Here is a 12,799-nt window from a genome sequence, read left to right on the forward strand (position 1 = left end):
TGTGATAAGGGCAGTCAGGGAGGCAACCTTGCATTTAGAGGTAAGATGGAGCTTCAGGTACACTGCACAGTATAAGGGGCCAGATAAGTCGTGGCTCCAGGGCACTGGCTCTCCCTGTGTTTCGTGTGTGGGGCTGAGCCAACACTCACCAATCGGGTATGTGTATGCCGGACGAACCTTCGCTAGTTCTGCTAGGGTATGTCTAGGGTCTGAGTCAGGGAAATGGAAGAGAAGGAAGTTGAGGAGAAGACTGCTGACTCCAGTCCTCCCTACAGTCAGCATCAGCAGACCCCAGATGTTGCTAGGTAACTATTTATCCTCAAGCTGGATCCTACCCTTCAGGCTACCACATTTTTCTTTTTCTCTTTTCATCCTACCAAGAGCCCTGTGAAATCTGTATCTGACAATGTGCTGTCCCCTCACAGACAGAAACCATTATCCATGCATCGAGCCACTGGCCACTCTGTGCCTGATGTCCAGGAGTGTCCACACACACACACACACACACACACACACACACTCACAAACACACTTTACACACACACTTCACACAAACACACACACTCACAAACACACTTTACACACACACTTCACACAAACACACACACACTCACAAACACACTTTACACACATACTTCACACAAACACACACACACACACACACACACTACTTCAGGGACAGCATGCTGACAACAAACCATTCCTACCGAGTGCAGCCATGCTCAGAGAGGTAAAGGGCCTCGCCTGCAACCACACAGCAATGTGGGCTTTGCTCCATTGTACCGTAGTAATGTCTCCCTGGGCTTAGGAATTAAGGGCCTGAGCACGGTTTTTCCAGGAGTCTGTCACTCTGACACGACAGAGCAAGAGTGTGTTCACTCACAACTCTAGTGATCTTGGGCAAGTCTCTGCGTACCATAGGGACTCTGATTCTCACTGTGTCTGACTTAGGGGACAGCTTCTTAGTAAAGGACAAGCCAGCTGCAACAGCCTCCCTCAGCTCATCCTCTGCTGAAACCCTCAGCAATGAGCAGCTGTTGCTTAGCAACAGAAGTAGCGGGTAGGGGTCTACAGAATCCTGGGATCTGTATAAACCTCCTACCTGAATTCTATATCCCAGGCATGGGCTTTGGAGACACCGTGCCAACCACAGATCTGAAGTCCAATGCCAGGTAGTGGAGTGGGTTTTGCCTGGCCTTGCTAGGGTGCTGAAAGGCTCAGTCTGGCTTCCGACTATTAGTTTCTGTGTGTAGCAGGGCACTGTGTCATCCTGTCAGGCTCAGGTTGGGAGAATCATAGCTCAAAAGGTATGTGAGAGTCTTGACCTCGAGACCCCCTCCTCTTACCTAGAAACAAAGGAAATGGTTCAGACGTCCACTCTCTACCCCCAGATGTGAGTTCTCTAAGAAGGATAGCTCCTCCCATGAAAACTGGGTTTGGGGTGGAAATGAAACACTTTGTATACCTCTGCTCCTTAAATACTCACTACACCCTGGGAAAAAGAAACTGAGACACAGGGAGGTTAGGTGACCAGCCCAGCATTATAGAGGCAGAATGAGATGGACTTAATCTCTGAAATTTGGTCTCCATGTGACTTCAGACCCCAAACTTACAATGCCTCTCCCGGATTCGTTCCCCAGGTTCCTGCCTAATTTGTGTGTGTGGGGGGGGAGGGGCACATTCATGTATACACGTGTGTAAGAACACCCTGATGTTAGACTTAGAAAGCCAGCAGCTCTATGCCTAGGACATAAATTTGACTGCAGTGATTTTAGTGGTGAGGAATAGCAAGTTGTTAGATGTGTATCAGGCTCTTGTATCAGGAGGAAGAAGGAAAACATGGTGATTATACCGTAGGAAGGGTTATAATGGCTGATGAGACCAGGGCACTTTGCTGCGGCCACTGTGATCAGTTTCAGGATATTAGGGGAGGGCTCCTTGATGTCCTATCTCCATTCTCAGGGGGTGCTGGGGTTCGGAAATGCCTGGGTCACAGCCAAAGGCTATGGTATGCATCCTGTTCCCAGGTGGAGATGTCCTGCAGTCTTTTTGCAGCAATCCTCACAGGGTCTGCCCTTGCGGCCCTCTTGGGTCTGGAAAGCAGATGAGAAGGAGCAATGGCTGCCATGGAGAAGAGGCTGGGATGAGAAGGAAGAGAAGACTGCAGGAAGAGGAGGGGAGGAGAGAGAGGGGGAGGTGGGAGGGGGAGATGGAGGGAGAGTGCAGGGAAGGATGTGAACTGCTGACTAGGGTAGAAGGGGGCAGAGGAAGTAGCAAGGAAAGAAATGGGTGCTGGGGGTACAGGGGTAAGAGCAGCAGGAGGGAGGAGAGAGTACCCCATGAGCCAAGAAGTAGGAGTGGGGCCAGACCTGGCCCCAGCTAAGACCCACTGACACCAAATCTCTAAGGAAAGAGCCAGAGGCTGCTTTTAAAAACACACTCCAAACACACTCCAGGGTTTGCCAAGGACTAGCATGCCCACCAAAGGTCTAGGGTTCAGAGTAGCCCCGATCCAGTTTCACCAGCCTCAGTGTCCTGACTGGCCAAGTGGGCAGAAATATATCTGAAAAACTGACAGGGAGATGACTTCTCAGTCAGAAAAGAGCTTGTGGGGCAGTATGAGCCCAGAGCTGGATCCCCAGAATCTGTGGGGAAGTGGGGAGAGTGTGGTAGTGTACTCTTACCATCTAACAATGGGAGGTGGAAATGGAGATCCCAGGTCCTAGTGAGAGACTTGTATCAAAGACTAGGTGAAAAGACTTGTATGAAAGCCAGGAGGTGGTGGAGCATGCCTTTTACCCCAGCACTCAGGAGGCAGAGGCAGGGGAAGGGGGTGGGTCTCTGTGAGTTGAAGGCCAGCCTGTGGGAAAACCCTGTCTCAAAAAACAAACAAAACAAAAACACAAAGATTAGGTGGAAAGCAACAGAAAGAGACAGAAGGTCAAGGTCAACCCCTGGCTTCCATAACATACATGTCTGCGTGTGCTCATGCAACACAGGAACTTGCACATTCACAGGTGCACTCACAAAAGTGACCGTAGAGTTTGCATGTGACCATGTGCTTGGTGTCTGGGCCATTGTTCAGCAGAGGAAAGGAGAGAAATTTCAGGTCCAACCCAGCGAGCCAGGTGGCCTCAAGCACAGCCAGACATGGACATGGGAGAGCATGGCTGCACGTGCATGTGCGTGCGTGCGTGCGTGTGTGTTTGTGTGTGTGTGTGTGTGTGTGTGTGTGTGTGTGTGAAAGGTGATGCATGAAAATCCAATAGCTCAGTGCATCTTGAAACCGACATGCAAATCTCTCACTCTGCCCACCATGCTCCTGCTCCAAAATCCAGAGGGTTTGGCAGTGGGGAACATGGCTCTGGAGAGAAGGGACTCAACAAAGTATCTTAGGAGGTAAATGAGTGTGAGATGCCCTATCCCATGTGCTATGTCCCTTCCATACCCCTTCTGGTGGCCCTTGGGTGGCAGTGGGCCTTGGTGGCAAAATGGGAGTGAGCACATCTCACGGAGGCTGGGGAGGGGGCTGGCTGAGGCACTAGCCCGCTTGCTCGGCTTGCAGTAATCAAGGCTCAATCACCGTTCATCAGTGTGTTCTTGAAATAGACCCAACTGGATGGGGGAAGCGAGCAGCGCCTCGGATTGTATAGCGGCAATCAGCGGAAGGCAATTTTAGATCCTCGGGAACAGCAGCTTTGTCTACACACGCAGGGATTCAGCAGAGCCACAGTGGAGCTGTGGAGCCCACTGCAATCCTGGAGGTTAAAAAAACGCCCCACTGAGACTGCAGCTGCCCTGGCCAGGAGTAGGTATGGGAACGTGAGTCCAGCTGCACTAGGGTGGAGTCCACGTTCTCCTTCTGCACACTGGTGGAGGTCCTACTGTGTGCTGAGAACATGGACAGCTGCTTTGTGTAAAAATGGGTTCCCCTTTGCAGAGGAGCCAAGGGGATGGAAGAGGTGGATGTCTGGTCAAAGGTCATTTAGCTAAGGCAGGATCCTGTCTGTTTGACACCTGTAGTAGGGCCCTTTAGTCTTGAGGAGACATTGGCCTCAGCTAGCACGAAGCACCATGCCAACAGGACACCAAGCCTTGCAAAACTCTGAGCCCAGGAGCAACTGTTTCCAGCTTGCAGATGAGGCAAAGTGGGACCTCAAGAGGTGGAAGAATTTGCTGAAGAGTCTGATTCTACCCATTGCATGTGATGTCACCCAGCACTGACCTTTTAAGGTCTATCTCCTGCCAACAGAAGACTGAGATATGCTCAGCTGCTCCTATCTCCAAAGCATCATCTCAGATGCCCCACTTCTAGAGCATCAAGAGATCTTAGCCCACTTTCAAACCACACCAGGATCTGCATATTTCCTTTGTGGCTGACCCCATCCTCCTCTCCACCCACCCCTGCTTCTGATGCTAGCTGCCGCCCTATCTGGGCCCTTTACAGTAACTGGAAGGTCTCATTCAAATGTAAGCTGGAACCAGTGAGATGCCATCAGGACTGAAGACTTGAGTTTGAGCCTCAGAACATATATGGTAGAAAAAAAGAACCAGCTCCTGCAAGTTTCCCTCTGACTTCCACATACACACATTTGAGCACATATGTGCTCCCTCCATCACATACATATGTAAATGCAAATAAGTAAACAAAGGAAAAAATAAATGAATACACAAGTATCTATATACCACAAACAGAATCAGAGCTTGTACCTTTTCTGTCCAAGCTTCCCATGGCTCCCTCGTTTTACAGTGACTCTAGCCTGCCAGGCCATCTTCCTCTACCCACTACCTCTCTCAGCTCAGCTTGACAGCCACCACTTTCCCCTAAGCACTTTGTTTTGGCTTCTTGCAATCCTGGGAATAGTAACAGGAGCTTTCACCACAGGGCCTTTGCACGTGTTGCTCTCTTCCAGTAATAGTCTTTCTCACAAGGTCATGGTGCTCTCTCTCTCTCTCTCTCTCTCTCTCTCTCTCTCTCTCTCTCTGACTCTCTGTGTGTCTCTCTCTCTGCCTCTCAGGGAGACCTTCCCTGGATGGTCTATTTAGAACACACACGTGCACGCATGCACACACACACACACACACACACACACACACACACACACACACTATACACTTTAACCCCTGCCACACTCCTCTATGGCCTCCTTACTCCTCTCATACAGATCAGTTGCTTCGGCCCTCTCATCCCTCTCTTTCCTCTGTGGGATGTTCATGTCCTGTCTCTGTCTACCAGAATGAAACTGTGAGATACGGAGGGCATGAAACTGGCATTTTCTGGGTGTGGGGGTATGGGCAGAGTAGGAGAACAGAGCTGTGGGGCAGTCAGGGGTGCAAGCCCCAACACTCAGTTTCTCCATCTAGTCACTGAATTAGTGACCCCGTGCCCTCAGTGGGTAAGGGGGCAGGAGAAGTGTTGGCTTTATTTGTAGATAAGACAGGAAAACCATCAGGACTGGGTTAGCCATTGACAAAGACTTCTTCCCTCTCCCCTCCAATAACTGTGAGAAGCCACAATCTAGAAATAGCTACAATGCCTATACATGAACGCTGTCACCAGAGGAAGGGTCAGGCCTGTGACACAAAGGACAGGCCTGCTTGGTTGCTGCTTCTACAGCGTCTTGGGGCAGAGCTGAATTCCTGGACTGATGAGTTTTGTGAGGGTAGGCAGCCACACTCCCCCCCACCCTCTCTGCTTCCTCTTGCCATCTCTTCCAACCACGTGTCTGTCTCTCCCGCCTCCCCTGAACATGCATTTGTAACCAACTTTTCAGTGGCCTAGGAAGGAGTTTTAAAAATAGCGAAATCAATGGATTTCATGTTTTGGAATAAAAAAAGCAATAGACAAGTTTTGTTTAGGGAAAAAATAATTAGATGGTGCAGAGAAAAAAAGGGGAGGGGGAATTGGCCTAAATCTCCCAAAAACTTTGGATTGTGCCTCACCCCCAAACTGAGTCCTGTTCTCTGTGGCCATCCTGAGAGCTTCCTTGTCCAGATGTGACTGGGACCTGACTCCACGCAGATGGACCAGGGATGGCCAGCAGGTGTGAAGCCAGGATAGCGTGGTGCAGTGTAAACACAGGCCACCCTGGTTCTTCAGCCTAGTCATGACTTCAGAGTCATCTCCCTACAACCTGCTCAAATTTTCATCAGAATAATCTCCATAATCGCTTTTCCAGTTCACCAGAGTCTTATAAAACAAATGCCATTCAGTTAAGACCTTCATCATCTTCATGGGGGGGGGGGGGCAGACGAGTTTGTCCAAGACATAGCAAAGTTGGAATGAAGAAGCCAGGCTCTGATGGCACTCAGGTCCTTCTGAAGACCTAAGGTGGGTCAGACACCAGCACATAGCCCTTTTGTGTAGTCAAAGAGACTGAGCCAGACAAGTAAAATCATCCACCCAAGGTCACAGCTAGGAGAGAGGGTGTCTGCTGTCAGGGCAGGGAAGAACAAATTATATTTTTTTGTCAAGGGTAGCCTTTCTGTTTCTTCAGCTGGGAACCTAGATAAGACCTTGGGTATCCCTAACCCAACCCCACCCCAAGTCTCCTGTGCAGGTCCCTGGTTCACATACCGCCCCTTCGTCCTAAGGTTAGCAACGGTGACCTCTGGTGGCCTTTTATTTGCTGCCACTTGCTGGTCTAAGGCCCAGATAAGGGATGGCAGGGTCCTCCCCATTCCTCACCTTCCTTAAGGCCACATCCTGCAATGTGCTCCTCGAAGGTCAACCCATTTCCTCTCGGAGGCTTATGGGTGGCTACAATGGCCCTCAGTAATGCCCTTGATTTTTAAAATTCTACTGGTCCCCAGCCACTCTTACCCTGAGCCCCTGCTCCTCCCAGGGGTTCTTGCCATTTGTCCATCCTAACGCGCAGTGCTTCCTCCCTCACTGGTGGCTCAATGATCCAACCATCCACCAGGAACCTCTGATGTATCTTTTCAGGTCCTGCCGGGGAGGGTGTATCTCCAGGTGGCTTTCAAACTCCACCATTTGTAATTTCAGCATGCTCTTGGGTGACCCAGTGGTGCTGGTGGCTGTGAAAGCCTCCCCGAGGTCCCAGAGGTCAATTTCACGTGTGAGCTTGTCTGGACTGAGGCGGTACCCAGGTAGCAGGTGAGAGAGGGCTTGCCTGTGGGTCTGTGGGGTGGTAGGAAGAGGTTGGCATGTGAGTGCAGCAGACTGAGTAAAGTGGACAGCCCTCATCCTGATGAGTTGGTATCATCTCTGTAGAAAGGCCTAGGGAGAAGAGACAGGTGGGGGGCACTCAGAACTAGCCCACTCTGCTGGGGCTGAGGCAGACTTCTTTTACTCAGCATTTCCCTGTGGGATGCAGCCATATACCATAGCTTCTCTGTGTCCCCAGCACATAGAGGACAGATGCTCTGTTGATTCTCCCAGTGTTCCCCGCAGGACAACCCTTTCTCGACAGGGATGCACAAAGATACTCCAGCCTCTGAATTAGGCCCAGAGACCACCCTGTCCCTGCTGGGTACTGACTGGTATGCAGATGCCTCACCAGCCTATTGACATCCACAGTTAACCCTGGAAACTGTGATAGGATCGACTGGAGAAGTGTGGGCTAGTCACATGTCCCCTCTAGGTCTCATTGCTACCCCATTACAGATGAATGAAGTAAGGCAGGAAAATGGGCAGACTCTCCCAGTAAGCAGCATAGTCCTGCTGGAGAGGCCAGAGAGGCAGCTCCTCCCCAGACAGTCTCCACAGTGCTTCTTTTGACTAAGAGTGGGAACACTTGTGAACGAGGACTGCCCTTTAGACCCTACTCCAAAGTCCTGGAATGGAAACCGGTAAGTATTTAGAGACAGCCTACTTGGTGCATGAAAGCCTGAGGATACTAGGCTTCAGCAGATCGCTTGCTCTTTGATGCTTTGTCCCCTCCACTACCCATAGGAAACTTCTTAGAACTAGAGAGGGTCTTTGACTTCACTTTCCTATCTCCCCTTCCAGACTCAGGTTATTAGCAGCATCTATCGGAGCTAGGTTGCAGAGCCTTGCTTGGCCAGCAGGGGTCACTAGCGCATACAGCTGCCTACTGGTGGACCAGGCAAATTCTTAAATCCTGTTAAGTTCAAAGGTCTGCAGTTCACACCTGGGAAGGAAGGAGACACTCGTTTTTATGACAGCCTCTTATTGCCTTGCTGCAGAAGCCTGGCTAAGTGAGTTAGCAGGTCATCTGACTCAGAAAAGAGAGGGAAGGGGGCAGATTCTACAGTTTATAAGCTGGTGACTATGGGAGGCAAATTGCTTGAGTTATCTGTGCTCTAATTTTCCCCGTCTGTAAAATGGGCATGTGGTTGTAAGAATCAAAGGGAGAGATCTGATGAACATTCAGCTCACACAAAGCGTCTGTGCAGAGTACGATGCTGTGACTATAGGACCCGAGAGGCAGCAGAGGAGGTGGGGCCTGAAACACCGTGGCTCCCAGTGTCGTCTTGTCTGTGATGCTGAGTGGAGAGAATGGACTTTAATTGCAGGGCCAGAATGGTTCCGAAGACATACCCTGAGGATACCCAATAAAGACCACTTGCTAGGAACAGCCACATGGGAGTTGATCCACATCCTTTAATTTTTAAAAACGAGCAGACAGACAACCTTGTGCTCTTTGGGTTGCCAATAAAAAGTTTGTTATGCAAAACAGCCCAACCCTTTTCATTTTTAATAATACTGTAAATACCTCAGAAAGGATATATTGCATCATTTCTAATGAATATCAAAAAAGTTGTCACAATGACATGTCCCCTTGCTCCCACTTACCCTCCCTTCCTCCCTACAGTTACCCAAATACTAGTATGAAATTACAAAAATAAAAGGAAGAAAAAAGAAAGAAAAAAGACAACAACCTCCCCAAACCACAATCCTCCCTCTACCGAGCCCCGTGAGTATTGTTATGAGTGTCAAGTGTTAAGGGCCACATGTACAACACGTGTGTCTATGGTGACAGACATCAGAATCTGTCTGTCCATCTGTCCATGAGGGAGTTGGTGGTAAGGAGCAATAGCAGCAATGGGCAGCCTCCCTTCTCAGGGGTGTGTGTGGGAGGGACAGCCATCGAGGACCAACCCCACAGGTCATCTTTAGGATGATGCTGGCCTTTCTAGAAGGAATATGTGGTCTGTGTGTGAGCAGCTGAGGGTGGGGTACCCTGGACAAGGGCCCAGTTAAATGGGGGTGGTGCTGGGCATTTGGCTCAGCCAGCTCAGGCTTTAGGTGGGAGGAAGGGGGCTGAGCAGAACAGCTAAGAGTCTGGAAGCCTTGGGTAAATTGAGCATTCAAGTCTCTGACAGGACACTGGAACCTTAGCATTGAACACATCTCACCTTTCCACAGACAAATCTGGGAAACTACAGGGAGAGGGAAAGAATCATCCTCCCTCCACTTCCCATCCTCCAATAGCTGGGCAGACAGAGCAGCCAAAAAACCCAGCAGCCTAGGAAGAGAAACCAGCCTAAGAGGTCTGAGCCAGGCAGGAGGGAACGGCACCAGCTTCCCCCTAGGGACCAAGGCTGCTCTCTGTTTCCAAGGCAGAGGCTGAGGGATGGGTGACCAGTTCTTCCCTCTGGCAAATGGAAGTGAAGGCTCCTCAGACCCAGGTGACAGGCAGGTGGAGTGTCTCCAGAGTAAGGTGTCTGCCCACAGGATCTGCAGGAATAGGCAGGAAGGTAGAAAAGAGAGCAGGGGACAAAGCAGGGTACACAAGGAAGGGACTGTGGGTGAAATCCAGCCCCAGGCCTCACTGTAGCTCCCATGCCAGGGTGGCCATAGATCCTAAGCCATAGATTCTGGCCAGGCAGCTGCAAGAAGAGATGGTTAGCTTCTGACTATCCCTACCTAGGAAGGAGGGACAGAGCTGGTGGCCAGGAAGGTTGGATGGGTGGTGGGAGACCCTGCCACAGGGCCTGGGGGTACACTGGTCTCCAGGGATGGGGGTTAGGCTAAAACTCCAGTTGCTAGGGGAACACACTTCTGCACATCGTTTGTCGTGGATGTGACTTAAGATAAGCAAGGCAGGTAGATCATAACAAAGGGGGCAGAGAAGAGGTCAGAGCAGCCCTGCAAAGCTGTGAGGCTGGTACTCTTCCCTGCTTCGACGGGAAGACTCCCCTCTTTCTGTTTCCTTAGTCTGGGAGATGGAGAAATGGGCCCAGGGAGAGAAGGGAGGAGCCACAGTCACTGGAAAGGACAGTGAACAACTCCTGGTTACTCGGGAATCCTGAGGATGGTGGGATGTTTTGTCTTCTGACTTGCAACCTTGACATGTGGAAGGTATCCGTGGAAAAGGGGAAGAGCAAAAGAAAAAAAACAAATTAAAATAAAACCAACGGTTCCTAGGGCACAGGGAAGTTCAGAGATCAAATCAGGAATGGCTGAAAACCAGAGGCAGATGGGCACTGCTCCCTCACTCCGCCTGCCCCCAGCATAAAAGCTGACAGTATAACACAAAGACTCTAGGAAACACAGGCTGAGCCACCCTAAGCCAGGATCTGCTAGTCACTGTACAGAATTATCTTGGTGAGGTGGATATACCCACAATCACTGGGGTGAGGTGAGGAGGGTGCAGGGCACACAGTGGCTGTTTGGGAGTTAACTTGTTAATAAGTCCTGTGCAGACAAGCAAGCCCCTAACATTAGGTGAAATACAAGGTTTGGGATTCATTTACACGCAGGGAAGAAAGGTTGGAGACGCGTCCAAGTGGCTGGTGGGGAGTCAGAAGTGTGTCTCCTTCTCTGTGATGGCAGAGATGGTGCCGTCGCCTTTGACCTTGGCCTCACAGTCATTAACGGTCACCGTCCGTGGGCTGGCCCCAAGCTTGCCCCTCATTTTCAGATCAGCACTGGGGACTGTCAACTTCTGCAATTTCTAGATGGTTGGAGAGGAGGAGAAGGCTGTATGAGCAAGGCTACTGGGGCCCGGGTTTGTCCTTTCTGCCTCCCCAGCTAAATAGATGTTCCTTGGAGCCATCAGACTGGGCTCAAGTCCTGAGTCTGCCTTACTTTTCAGTTCTGGGTGAGGCATTACCTCCTTGAGTTCCTACCATCACAAACAGGGATGGCTGTAAGTGAGAGGATAGGAAATGGAGGCATTGTGTATGTATGGCTCCTGCAGTGTGTATGTAGAGTCAGAACCAGGGCTGCCACCCCATTCCTTAGCAGCAGGGGTGGCTAGGTTTTGAAGTGGCTTGATGGCTTTGCCAGCCAGGATCCTGGCCTCTGACCTCTGGCTGCATTACTGTATATGTGAGCCAGGGTGACAGGCACTGACCAGAGGGACAGGGACTCCCAGGGATCCTGCTGTGAATTGGTTGATCAGAGCTTTACCCTGCTCTGGTTTTGTCACCACACCACTGCAGTGTGGGGGACGCCACCCCAACTCAGCTGCCATGCAGTGCCACAACCTCTTAGAATGCATCTCATGAATCGCCCCACCTCAGCACCATCTGCCTTTCCCTGCAACAAGGATTGAGGAAACTCTCTTGAGCATGGGCCCCGTTCCATGAGAAAGAAAAAAAGCTGCAAGGACTTTGAGGTGGCTTAGTATTCAAGGACAAGGTTGTTTCCCCTCTTTCAGATGGAAGCTACACTGTCTAGAATTAATAGAATTAATATTTAGATTCGTGGCAGCTGATTAAATGTGCTCCTGTGGGCCAGGCTCTTGTCTTAGACCAAGGTCTAGAGAAGACGCTCGGAGGCAGGTGCCTGGGTTCCAGTTCCTGTTTAATCACATACACAGCTGATATTTCTTCTGTTTCTTCAGCTGCTGGACAGAATTATTGTGAGGCTCGGACCAAACAACCAAGAACAGCTCCAATAGGATTATTTTTCTGAGCTGCTGGGAAAGTCCTAATACCCCCTACTTTCCTCCAGACCCTTCCTGTGTCTGACAGAGGCTGTGTTGGCCTCAGGCTCAGGAGTGAATTGTCATGTACAGGTCACAAAGCAGGGAGGTCTGAGGCTAGGCCAGATCAGAGAGCTCCCTCTGTAACAAGGTGGGCTGTCTAGACAGGTAGGATATATATTAAGGTAACAGAAAGAAGCCAGAAGGTGCCAGGAGGCTGCTGGGGGCTGAGCGGATGTCCTGAGGCTGAGGTTTTAAAGTCCCAGGTCAACTCTCCTATGGACAGTTTGGTCTCAATCTGAATTAACCAACTGCCCTTGGCCAATACCTCCTGTGAACAACAAAAGGGACCTTTCCCATCTGTCTGTCTCTGCTGGAGCCCAGGTCCCCGTGGGCAGGGAGCTGGAGGAAGCATTTTAGGTGGCACTTGGCCTGTCACAGATGCCATTTGGTTATACCTCAGGTCAGATCCTGATTCCAGAGTTTTTCCTGTAGGAATGCCCAGACCAATTCTACCCTGTTAAAGGGTGACATTTTATTGGGGGGGGGGGCGGTGGGAGGCTGAGGTGGAATTAACAGAATCTAGCTTAATCCAGAAATCTCTCAGAGGTGCTTTGGACACCTGCCAAAGAGGAGCCTGCTGCAGTTCCCCTTCCATTCAGACCCAACGTCCCCATCTTCCTCTACCAACTGCTCACCTCAGGCAGTGTGCCCTCTGTCTTCCACAGCTTGATGAAGATCCAGAGTGGGATGCATAGCATGGACGACAAAGCCATGAGCCAGCCAATGCCGTAGCCCCAGGCAGGATATGTGTACACATTGTTGTACTTGAGCGGCTTGTACTTGACCAGAAAGAAGATGAAGATGCCCTGTGGAAAGGAAGGTGGAGGAGATTCTTGGTGGCACACCTCAGCCCTGCACTATTTCAAGGGCCCAGGCAC

General features: G+C 50.6%; 1 protein-coding gene across 1 annotated transcript in view; it reads right to left on the reverse strand.

The window, feature by feature from the left end:
* Positions 1–10,730: 10,730 nt before the first annotated feature.
* SLC6A11 (solute carrier family 6 member 11) overlaps positions 10,731–12,799 on the reverse strand; it is a gene marked incomplete at both ends in the record, with an annotated part of 108,246 nt that continues 106,177 nt past the window's right edge. The window contains 2 exons of the mRNA XM_080915037.1: positions 10,731–10,883; positions 12,557–12,727. Coding sequence (XP_080771163.1) covers positions 10,731–10,883; positions 12,557–12,727 — 324 coding nt within the window. The remainder of the gene's footprint in view (positions 10,884–12,556; positions 12,728–12,799) is intronic.

Source organism: Micromys minutus, assembly GCF_963924665.1.
Source record: "Micromys minutus genome assembly, chromosome: 3".
NCBI lineage: Eukaryota > Metazoa > Chordata > Mammalia > Rodentia > Muridae > Micromys > Micromys minutus.